This window comes from Protobothrops mucrosquamatus, unplaced genomic scaffold (genome assembly GCF_001527695.2).
Source record: "Protobothrops mucrosquamatus isolate PMUCROS unplaced genomic scaffold, P.Mucros_1.0 scaffold33, whole genome shotgun sequence".
Lineage (NCBI taxonomy): Eukaryota > Metazoa > Chordata > Lepidosauria > Squamata > Viperidae > Protobothrops > Protobothrops mucrosquamatus.
In genome coordinates this window covers 833,392-846,273 of record NW_015386417.1, presented here as the reverse complement: position 1 = coordinate 846,273, position 12,882 = coordinate 833,392, and the positions used below count along the sequence as shown (strand labels likewise).

Here is a 12,882-nt window from a genome sequence, read left to right as displayed (position 1 = left end):
AAGTTGATCTTTGAAAGTTCATAGCTCATAATATTGAGATGGAGGATATATATTTAATTTTAAGATTAAATTTTAAGATTAAATATATTGTTTTAGACATCCTTCTCTATCTTAAAAGCATTATTAAATACTTTTCTTGGAAAGGAAATATATCTTAACTGCTTCCAAAGAACTTGCTGTTTCATTGTTATAAAATAGGAGCCATCAAAAATAGTTTTTCTAAATAATCAGGAACAGCTACATCGTATATTTGATGCACATGTAATTGTATGTTACTGTAACAGAAAAGGAAAGATCTGCTTTACTATATTGTGTTGAAATTCTACTGAAAAAAAAACTAAAAGCAAGGTATAGAGTTACATATAGAGGTACTACAGTGCAGCTGTAAGAATGAGCTCCGTGAACCTTTTACAGCTATTTCACAAATACTTTAAAACCCCAGTGTCCTGGTTTGATAAGCCATATTTAGTACTGTATGCTTTAATATTGCAATGAGGCAATGTGAAAATTAACTTTACAATTCAGCATTAATAATAAGCTGAAGAGTGGGGGATAGAAAACATAAACATTAAGATTTCTTCTGTGATATATTACAAACCTGCAACCATGATATGGCTACGGAGTTATGGTTAGTAGGAATCATGGTTTGATTAGAACCAAGCTGAAAAAAGCTACAGGGGAAGGTAAGCATTTTTTCATTGCCTCAACATCAATGGAGTTTAAGAACTCAGTTCAATACTCCCATGGTTTTTTTATCTGAACATTAGAACAGAACATTAGAATAACAGAGTTGGAAGAAACTTGTTCTAGTCCAGGGGTAGAAACTTGTTCTAGTCCAGGCAGCCTTGGCTCTTTTATGACTCGTGGACTTCAACTCCCAGAATTCCTGAGCCAGGAGGGGAAAGGGAGAGTTTCCAAGCTGAGCCATGCTGGCTCAGGAATTCTGGGAGTTGAAGGCCATGAATCATAAAAGAGCCAAGGTTGCCTACCCCTGTTCTAGTCCAACCCTATGCTCAGGCAGGAGACCCTATGGCATTTCACACATTTTAAATCTGATTTAATTAGATTTTTTTTTAAAAAAATATTTTTCTCAACCTAACTTAAACCTAAAAAAATCCCTATTGCACCAATTTTGATGTGAATAACTCAGTAAAACAGTTTTAAAAGGCAAAGAATATTTCATTAACTAGGAGGATGTTTTAATAATAATAATAATAATAATAATAATAATAATAATAATAATAATAATAATAATAATAATAATAATAATAATAATAATAATAAAGTTGGAAGGGACCTTGGAGGTCATCTAGTCCAACCCCCTGCTCAGGCAGGAAACCCTATACCATTTCAGACAAGATCAGTTTAAGGTGGCACAATAGATGGAACTGTTTGACTCTGAAATGCTAGACTTGTCAACTTAGCCACAGCTGTCTGCCCCATTTAAAGAAATGATGAGAGTTATACAAGAATATCTGGAGGGCCACATGTCGTCCGCCTTTGAGACAAACAGAAGACGGTGCCGTACCCTTACCAGATTATTTCCCCATCTAGTCAAACAATATTGTCTTATTTTGACAGTAGCCTTCCTTGCTTTCAGACAAAAGGCTTTCAGACATTGCTCACTTCTCAGCCTTTTTCAACCCAAAGACTGAGTATGATTTCACCATGATGTCCTATAACTCTGGAGCTGCGGTTTCCCATTCTTTTGCTGAAAGCAGGATGTGCTTTGCATTTTCAGCCATGTTGTTTAGTAGCTGTTTGTTTTTTATAAATGTACCCATAACATTATGCTTGAATATTATTCATAAAGTGCAACACCTTCAAACGCTTGCATAAATGTTTTTTTTTTCATAACAAAATCAACCTGTATGTTTTATGCCAGCCATGAAGCAGCCTTCTTCGGTGTCATGTATTTTGTGAGCTCTAGCTACCTTTTCATTATTATGAAAGGAAGTTTGGGAGGGGGGATTAAAGAAAGAAAGCTACCTATGTGTATAATGTGCTCTCTCTCTCTCTCTCCTTCAGATGTAATTAGAATTGCTAAGTGCAGGGACAGACATTTTCTTTTGTTCAGTATTAGACAGGTAATTTACACATACAACAGGAAATGACAAGCAGAAACAAAAGAGCAAAGTTCAACTTGAATTTTAGTAATAAATCAAAGGACTATCTTTGGAAACAATTTTTCCTTAGGGACTGCACACAAATATTCATTTTTGTGTTCCTAAATATCCAGAATAGTGTATATTGGGTTGCCAAATGATGTCGCTTTTATAAAACAGTAGCCAGCTGAAGGGAAAACTGCAGCTGGCTGGAAGTCCTGCAAAAAACCAACAATTGGGGAAAGTGAGGAGGATGTGACTCCTGATAAAACTATGTTTATTTAAGTTGTTGCCTGCTAACTTTAAAACAATGTCCAGAGCCCCTATATCAGTCTGCCCAATCTGCTGCTTTTTAGATATGTTGGACTACAGTTCCCTTGATACTGAATCAGCAAAGCACATTAGGAAAAATGAGATTTTTAGTGCTCTCAGTTACTTTGACAGAATGGTTCATAAGAAAAATGAAATGTTGAGAACTCGGCAAACTTCTGTAGCAGGTATAGGTAACCTTTTGTTTTCCAGATATTGCTGAACTGCAACAACTCCCAGCATTCTTCACCACTGGCCATGTTACCTAGAAATGCTAAGACTTGTTGTTCAAGAACCATCTGAACATTATTTCCTTCAACTAAACTGAATCAAAATATAGCTTATTCATTCTGGATAAATTAATCATTTCAATGTACAAAAGAAGTTGATTGTAGTATTAATTATACATAAGCCAAAATGGAAGTTTATATCAAAACATTGGAGCAATTGTATTTTCTAGAAGATTTGGTGCATTTGCCATTCCATGCCATCTCTCTCTCTCTCTCTCTCTCTCTCTCTCTCTCTCTCTCTCTCTCTCTCTCTCTCTCTCTCTCTCTCTCTCTCTCTCTCTCTCTCTCTGTGTGTGTATGCACACATAGCTTCCTTCCAGCAGAAGTGTTGCCTATACTAATACAGATATGCCTAAATCTGGAAAGTTCTCTGAAAATGGCTCAATGTAATCCCCAATAAATATACTTAACTCTGCATTACGCTGACTCATCCCACCTGTGCAGGCAGGGAGGGTATGTTATGGACCTCATCAGTTAAAGTTTTAATTGGCAGGATCCAGGAAGAGAGCCTTCTCTGATGTTGCCCCTGCCCTTTGGAGTGTCTCACTCCCAAAGTTGAGGCATCTACACCCCTCTCTTGAAGGAATGTCTAGACCAGGGGTAGGCAACCTTGGCTCTTTTATGACTTGGGAACTTCAACTCTCAGAATTCCTGAGCCACCATGGTTCAGCTTGGAAACTCTCCCTTTCCCCTCAGCACAGCTGACTCAGGAATTCTGGGCGTTGAAGTTCACGAGTCATAAAAGAGCCAAGCTTGCCTACCCCTGGTCTAGACCTAACTGCCAATTCAATGGAGGAGGTCTAAGAGTGATGGCAACTCTGGGGACTGTTGGTGGTTTGAGGGCACTCCCTCCATTTCTTTTTAACTTTTTAACATGGTCTTTTTTAACATACAACCTTGTTTTTAATTCTCTTAGATAGGCATTGATAAAGAGGCAATATCCTTCTTTCCATCTGATTTATAAAGTGCAGTGCAGGCTGTGTGCAGACAGTTTTGTTCTCTCACACTGCTTGCAGTCCTCAGTGTATGCCTCTGCCAGTCAGTCTCTTGCTCTGCTAATAGTGGCATAGCCTCTCTCCTAAATCATAGGAGCAGCTGATGTCCTCCAGATGTGTAGGGGCTGCAACTATCACTGACCCTGGCCATTTTTCAGGTAGCTGGGAATTCTGGGGAGGTGCAGATCCAACACATATGTAAGATATTAGGTTGGGGAAGGCTGCAAAATGCCATGGGATCTGAGACTCCGAAGCATAAGGGGTTTTTGATAAGTTCATGCCTCCTCTCAGATTGCACTAATTAAAGAAGACAGGCTTATCTCCTTTTGACTTCTAACTAAAAGTGGCATAACTCACAATCACTATGAGTTATGTAATAAGTCAAAATAAAGTTAAAGGAACAATCTGTTCCTCATAGAGAGGCTTTATCTTTTCCTATGTTCTCTCCACATTTTTCCCCAACTGCTTTTTCTTTAGTTTTGCATTTTATTAGTTTTGGTGAAATATTTTGTGGCAGTTATGAGCATATCCTTGGGAGGTCTTCCTTACTATTTTAGGAAAATAGCAAGTCCAATTCTTAATTCCAGAAATATGTAGCAGAAGCAACAGAATTTCTTTTCATGCCCAAATTATTTTTGGTATCTAACGTACTTCCCTAAGTACGTTAGCTGTTTATATGGCCTCTCTAGGGAGGGCATTGTAAGTGCGCTACTTCTCTGCTGATTTATGTAAAAAGGGACACAGCAAGATCTGAAATATTCATATTTTTAGCACCATGGATCTCCTGCACCCATTTAGCTCCTCTTCTCTTTAGCTCCTCTTCTCTTTATTCAAGGCAGACCTGTGTCACCAATACACCCCTTTCTGAAGTAAGAAAGGCATTTTCTCCTTAGGAGAGCAAGGAGTTTCCTTTGCAGGATGTTGCCTCTTGATTAGTCCCAAACCAATCTGACAAACCATTACATCACTTTTTAAACAAAGTATTTTAATATTGATAGTGTACATTTGGACCAAAACGTGAAAGTAAAATCGCCTCTCATAAAATGGGATTTTGATTTTCATTCATTCAGTTGTGTATAAAATCCTGTGGAGCTGAAGTTCCACTGTCTGTCTCTCTCAGATGGAAAGTGTATTGATTGTGTTCAAACAAAACTATCTGCTGTTTTATTACTTAAGTACATCAATGAATTGTCCTTTCCCCCATTTGTTCTCTTCATATATTTAGATCCACTTTTGACATACCGTATTTTAAAATAAGCATATCAATAATAAAATATGTCATCCTAGATTTTTTAACAGGAGGAAACTCTCACAAGAAACTATATTGGTATGACATTATTGGGGGGTCAGGAGAAGGAAAGAATGGATAATGCTACCTTTGTTTCAAAAAATAAAACATGTATAAAATAAAACTTTGAAACTTTTTGATGTCCAAAGTGATAAATTTAAAGGCATCCAAGATACCTTTTTCTTTTCCTGTTCTTTCAAATTCTTCACTGTGGCACCCACTGGTGGTTGGTAAATAAAACTACTAGCATTTAATTTATAGATGATGACTGTAACTATTACTTAGTTTCTGCATCTGAAAATCACAATCAGTTTATAATATAACAGTCAAATAACTTTGTTTGTAATTCTCTATTTTGTATCCCAGTCAGTGGTGGGATTCATCCAGTTCGCACCAGTTTGGCAGAACCGGTAGCTAATTTTTTGTTGCCCAGGCCCAGAATGGACTTCCAGAAGCGGCATCCACACAGAGAACCGGTTGTTCACATATTTGAATCCCACCACTGATCCCAGTTTATGAGTTTCTTTACATGTTTCCAGGGACGTGGTTGAAAAGCAGTTTAGGCATTGTTGAACAAAAAGGAAATACATTGACCGGGACCTATATTGCATCCCAGCTGGGATATTAGGTTGCAGCCATGTCACCCACAAATCCAGGTAAGACTGATCTTTTATTTGCCCCAGTATAAATTATATAGCATTGGGAAAGTACAAAGAAGTTTCACTGTAGATTTTATTGTTCCCCATTTTATCCTCTAGCTCTTCAAAATGGAGAGTGCAGGGGCCTTTAGACTATTAAGGGTAGTGTCATACCCCATATAAGGGAATTGCTTAAAATGGGAAAAAGGAATCCTACACCACGTTTGTAAGAGCACTATTATTGGCAGATTCTTTCCTCTTTTATGACCCTGCAAGACATAGCCTAGTACAGAGTTCCCCAACCTTTTCAGCTTGGCGGCCTGGAAGAAAAGGGAGCAGCAGGGTAATGAGTGTGCGTGCAGCTCCATGAATGCATGCGCAAATGGGCATGCACACAATGATGTCACTAGCGTGCATGCACATGCACAAGTGGGCCATGTGCACCCTTGGCATGCGTGCTGGCACCTGAGTGCATGCACAAATGGGCTGCGTGTGTGCAAACGGGCCGCTGGCACCCGCATGATGTTGGCAGCAGTGCTAGCGTCCCCACACATGCGCAAATGGGACCACTAGTGCCACAGCAGCGGTGCTACTGCGAGTGGGGCAGAGCTCACCAACTATTCCCAGGACCTGGTGGCCAACAGGCCATGGCCCAGTACTGGGCCATAGACCATAGGTTGGGGACCCCTGGCCTAATATGTGCAGAAAATACTTTTTGCTAGAGCTTTTCAGGATACTGAAAAGGGAAGGGAAATTGAAAGATCCATTTTAAAACTTGACATTAGTCCGTCCACAGTAAGTTTTATATTATGCAGTACTATGTTTAAATAAAGTATGCATTTCAGAATAACATTTTATTGATTTATCCAGGAATTCTGAAAACAGACATTAAAGTTCATTAAGATTTTCCAAGTACTTCAAGTAGACATTTTTTTACAAAAAAGAGTTTTAGGCTTAAAGAGGCTAAATACGCTGCATCCATTTAGGTCACTAGCATTTTTGATGCCTGTAAAGCTACCAGGACAATTTCCAAATAGTTGTAGGATAATCCTCAAATTACATCATTATTACAGTATGTAGCACATGGTGATTTCAAGATTTATACTTTTCCTGCCATAAACAGAATGATTTTCCCTTTAACTGCATGACTTGCCACATATGTGCAACATAATATGGTTGTCAACTCTGATATATAATCAGGTGTAGTCTTGATTTACACATAAACAGAATGAGCTAGGAATAAAATAAAAATTGTAAAGTGGGAAATGGATTATATCCCAGGTCAGACCTCCAATGATGGATCCAAATTACAGTTTTAATGACTCTACTCAAGTAAATAAATAAATAAATAAATAAATCCTAGTTAGAACATGATTCCTTGATGCACTAATCAGGTAGAAACTCTTGCTTGCACATGCAGAGAACGCTACTATCTTCCCAGCCTATGCACAGGCTGGAAAAGTGCTTCCCATTTGACTACCTGACATGGCTGTGTGTACAGACCAAACAGTCAGGGAAATCCTGTAAATTTCCTAAATCACCTTTGTGCAGTTTCTGACAATTAGAGCCTGAGGAAATTCACCAATCATGCTAAGTGAGATTGCAGATAAACAGTTCATACAAGAGACTTACCAAGCCCACTGGCTGACTCTTGCCCTATTGCATGATTCATCCTGTAGGCAAGACATCTCCACATAGATGCTCCAGGTTGCAATCCAGACAATAGCACTGGCCCATTGTTTTGGTTGGTTCCCCTAACCAAATAATTTGTGTCAAAGTGCTGTGAACTGCACTTTATTTATTCACGGTGTTCTTGGCATATGCCTGTTCTGGGATACTCTAAGTAATTCAAATCACTGACATCCCTCAGCTCTGGAAACCTGTGTAATCAGGGCTGCTGCCTGATACCATCAGAGAATACTGCTAGAAGTGGATTAGGGCACATCAGATGATACTCTGCTGCAAGGGGTTGTGTTGAGAGATAGCCTGTGACTAAATATACAGTAAAATGGGTTAGAAAGCTTGGACTTGCCTATCCTTGGTATTTTAATTTCCCCCTTTATCTCATAGGTCACATTGTAACAAAGAACAACAATACTGATCAGAAGCTGTCTGTTTTGGCAGTTCTTGGAGGGATGGTTCTTATACTGCTTGTTCTGCTGTGCCTCCTTTTATACTATTGCAGGTAAAATGTCTCATTTTTATAGATAAATATATTTGTAGAATGGGTCAGTGTAAAATATACGAATGGAAGGGAAAGAGGCCAAATTATTTTCTATCAGATCTTTTGTGGAACACTTTCATATTTGAGTAAGTACATTTTAGCAAGCCTTCCATGAATTCATAATTTCCATAAGTGAACCAGTATGTTTGGATTCTGCTTACTAGTGTAAATAGGCTACCTGAAGATTATATATGAGCTATCCACAAACCTGCGCCATTGAGGAAAATTCTTTATGTGGACCTAAGTTTATTTTATTAACTTAACATATTATATTGTATACTATATATCACATAATATACTGAATATTATCATATTCATATTTTCAGAATTGATGCTCTTATCCTAAATAACTTTTGAAAATGGGATATTACAAATGTTAATAACAGAAAACAAAAAAAATAGGATAGATGATGCAGCTCATGTTAATTTTTCTATTTGCTTGTGGAACAAGCCATATTATGGAGTAATCTATTTTAAAACTTGAAAGTATCAATAATCGTTTATGAAATTGTAGCATTTTTAAACCTAAAAAAAGTAAAATTTCTCTAATTTTACCACAGTATATGTAATCAATGTGATGTTTGCTGAAACAAGAGTTACCGGTAAATCAAGAATAGTAACATTTTTTATTTATTTCTTAAAAGTTTCTTCAGTAAAAGTAGCTTATTGTTAAAAAAGTCCTATTAAATATATTACCTGCTAAAAATAATTTTAACAAAAATAATTATAAGGCTGAGTTTCTTCTGTTATATCTGCGTCTACTATGTTGTTTTTTATTACAGTATTTCTTTTCTTTTCATAATGAGTAGTTATCTCTACAATTGAAATATCTAATGTAATACAAGGAGGTTTTTGAAGGTAAAAAGCCCCGAAAAATAAGGAGATGTTGGTATGCTTGAAAAAACAATATTGAGAAAGCAAATAAATAGAAAAAGTGGCAAAAAGAAGAAGAATTTCCATTGAGGACCGAGCCATAGAACATTCAGTTTGGGTTGCAAAATAAAATCAGGAGGTGTTAATTTGCTTGAGCCTCTTACAACCTTCTTTACCTCAGCACTGTCCACTTACAGTGGACCACAATTCCCATAACTTCTACCGACTGCCTTGGGCAGCCAGGTTTATCATAATTAGAAGAGAGTATAGGTGTTTGAATACCTAAGTATTCACTAGATCATTCTTTTGCTGCAAGTCCCATTTAATTTTTTTCTGCTTCTTTTTTTAACATTAGGAGAAAGCTTTTGAAGCCCCGTCAATTATTTAAGAAAGTACGGTTATCCTCAACAATCAGTGGTTCAAAGAAGGATCAATCAACTTCTATGTCCAATGTCAATTTAGTAGTTTCCCAACATGAATCAGAATTCCCTAGTGGGCTCTCCATTACTAGCAACAGCCACCCAGAATCCTTTGACCACAAGGAAGTAGTGATTGTGGATGTTCATGCGAGCCAAGGATGTTCTGTAGAAGAAGCAGATATGCATACCCCTGTGTTCCTACATACTTACAGCACCTCACAGGAATTTAGTCCCAGAGAGGGATGGCTTTCCCATAAGGAAAATGATCGAAGCCACACATCTTTAGTGAGCATGGCATCTTTTTTTATAAACCCAAGCAAGTCTCTAGAGAAGATAGAAGGTTCTCCTGACAAGGGACACTCTAAACACAGTTACAATACAATGTTAAGCCAGTCTTTATTTGAGAAGCCAGAGGAATCAAGGTTCTCAATTGAATTATCTAGCGCAGATTCCCAACAAGAAATGCAGCCGCAACAGAGGCAGCCACAACACCTGGCTGCTCAAGCAGTATCCCAGCAACATTTGCAAGAAGTTGGTACAGGTGACTGGAAACCGCAGTACATTGTGGTGACTGAATCATTCGAGACACAGCTTCAGTGCACAGCATCCCTCAGTGACGAGCTTCTTAATAAGAAAGCTCAAACGGAGCTAGGTGGAGGAAAGTCTTTGCCTCCTTCTCGAGCATGGTTTGTTTCTTTGGATGGGAAATCCAATAGAGTTAGACATTCCTACATTGATCTTCAAACATCTGGAAGGAATGGAATTAATGATATCAGCCAGGATTCTACAGATGACATAAATGAGCCAAAATCTGCCAGAAAGGGAAGGGCAGGTCATTTACAACAAACCCACCAGCAAGTGCAGATGTATCCACAGAAAGATTTGGATGAAGTGGACCAAAGTGGCAGTGAATATGAAACTATGGTTTGTATCCCTCAAGGCAATAGTCGAAGATGTGTGTTGGAGGGAGGGAGAAGGAGAAGAGATGGCCAATTGCCCAGCCTGCAGGAGGAAACAATAAAGAGAAATGTAGAAAGTCCATCCAACCCTTTACCAAGTCCAGAACATAAAATCACTACATGCAGTAAAGCTGATTGTGATGGTAATGACACTGATGAACATAATCATCAGAGGGAAGATAAACAGACTCCTTGGCAAAAGCGAGAGGAAAGACCAGTCATACTATTCAATCCGAAGTAACGTATGTTAGATTTTTTGTGTGTAGAGAATATATAATTGCCATTTTTTTTATTAATTGAAGAAAAAAAAAGATGAATTAATCTTTTGGGTGAGTTGCAACTGAAAAAGATAGTCAAGACATTCAAGATAATTTTTGTACAAACTCACCTAGTTATTTTGCAAAGTTTGTATGAAAGTGTGACTTTGGATTCCATTTACTTGATATTGGCCATCAAGGATCCATCATTTGGATATTTTGATATGTGGTATGGCAGATTATAATCTCAGATTTTCCTGAAAAAGGGATCTCTGTGTGAAACTTTATTATTATAATTTCTTAATTCTTTCTTATTTCTTAATTCAAATATATCATAATGATGTTAGTCGAGTTCAACACTTGACATCTACAGATATGCATTATTTCAAAAGAAGGCTATGCAGTTTTTTAGTAATCTTGTTTTTGTTTTAACATACTTATTTACAAAGTAGTTCCAAAATGTTGGCTATCTTTAGTCTGCCTAGCCATCTTTTTTTTTTCTTGACACAAAACTTGACAAGCTATTCTTGGTATCTGAAGAGCCTTTTGTGAAGTCAGCTTTGATTCCTTCAATCCCCATTCTAAGTGCCTTTTTACAGGAACAATGAACAGTGTTTTCTTCTGCTAGCGACTTGAATAATCAAAAAAATTCTGAAACCATATCTGTTCTTTAATTTGCATGCTAACAAATGTCTCTGCTGAATGACTCTTTATTTCAAAACAATGTATTCGCTAGTTTTGGTGTGTGCTGTGAATTCTGTTTAGCAAGGGTAGACTATAGGTCATCTTTAAAAAACCCAAAGCAGCCAAAACAGTTTCACTGATTGTATATATGATGTATATAGTTTCAAGTAACATGGATTTTGGACCAAGCAAGTGGACTGAATGTGTCCTAAAAATGTCAGGCAGAATTATTATAAACTATCCAAAAGTGATATAATCAAAACATATAGATTTTTGTTTATTTTCTCTTTATAAAACTGCTTGGTTATCCAAAAATTATAATTCAAAAATGAAGTTTTTGAAAACTTTAATTTTTTTTTTAAAAAATCCTCTTTGAAATTACAATATTATTATTGTAAAATAAAATACTGAACATGTAATGTGAAAGTTATATGTACGGATTTTGGACCAAGCAAGTGGACTGAATGTGTCCTAAAAATATCAGGCAGAATTGTTATAAACTATCCAAAAGTGCCAGATAGATTTCTGTTTATTTTCTCTTTATAAACTGCTTGGTTATCCAAAAATTATCATTCAAAAATAAAGGTTTTGAAAACTTATGATTTTTTTAAAAATTCCTTTGAAATCACATTATTATGTAATGTGAGAGTTATACTTAATTTGCCTATGTCCTGTGATAAATATTCATCAAATAAAAATGAGTTATTACATGAATTTATAGAATGAATTATAGTCATACAATGCAAGGTAGAAAATTGTACTATTAATTATCTTTGACATTTGCTTGCCCCTTACCTTTTCCTGCAATTTTCCACAAATTAAACATTTTTAGCTTCCCTGGTTCCAAGAACACTATTCTCTGTCTTGAAGTACCTGTTCCAAAGAGAAAGTAGCCATCTGAAAAATGTCACTAGGCATGCTAGTGTGGATAGGTTTAGCACATTGTCCATGTAAGAAACCATGGCTTCTTTTAGATTAATCCAGATGGAGGTGAACTTACCAAGTAATATGAATAGGAGTAGACTGGAATCTACAGGATTTAAAAGCAAAAGAGATGGAGGAAGAAAGAACCTTTCTTCCATCTAGCACAGACATGTCAAACACAAGGCCCGGGGGCCGGATGCGGCCCATGAAGTGGTTTCATGTGGCCCGCGAAGCCATCCTGGAAACAGTGAGGGAACGGCCTCCGCTGCCTTGGCCCAAGCCAGCTGGGAGCCAATGTACAATTTTGTGGTGGCCATCTATGCTGAAATGCATTCAGTCTTAGCTCCACAAGGCCGTCTAGAAACAGCGAGGAACCAGCCCCTGCTGTGTCACCCCGCCCCCTGGGTGCATGCTGGGGAGGTGTCACCCTTTGTGAAGAATGAAGAAATGCACCATGCCTTGGCGCTTGCCCCGGTCCCATCCCCTTCTGCCAGAGACCCTCAGATCTGTCCCACTCCGCCCAGGCCCCCACAGGCACCTTTGACATGAACGATGTAGAGCTGGCCATGCCCACCCAATAGGCCACACACACTCCATCCACGCCCACCCTGGCGACACCCACCCGGCCCCCCAAGGGCAACCGCAATGCTGATACGACCCTCAATGAAATTGAGTTTGACACCCCTGATCTAGCATATGTGCCACCAATTTTCTCTTGTTGGTTTTTCCTAAACAGAAAAAAATCTGCAAATGATACCTAGCTACCCACTACAAAAGTGTCTGCAATATTAGTCAGGGAACATCTGTCAGCTGACAACAGCAGTTTGCTAGGTTGTAATCATAGTTAATTCTTTGCTCTGATTGGGACTCATGACTCACAAGGAGAATATAAGTAAAACCCCCACAAAGGAAGTATA

At 37.8% G+C, this 12,882-nt stretch overlaps 1 protein-coding gene across 1 annotated transcript; it reads left to right on the top strand.

Moving 5' to 3' along the window:
- Positions 1-625: 625 nt before the first annotated feature.
- On the top strand, positions 626-10,341 carry LOC107283306 (protein FAM171A1-like). The gene is given in 5 exon segments (XM_015811183.1): positions 626-683; positions 2,462-2,602; positions 5,527-5,643; positions 7,696-7,810; positions 9,078-10,341. Coding segments are annotated over 5 exon segments (1,695 nt in total).
- Positions 10,342-12,882: the final 2,541 nt, after the last annotated feature.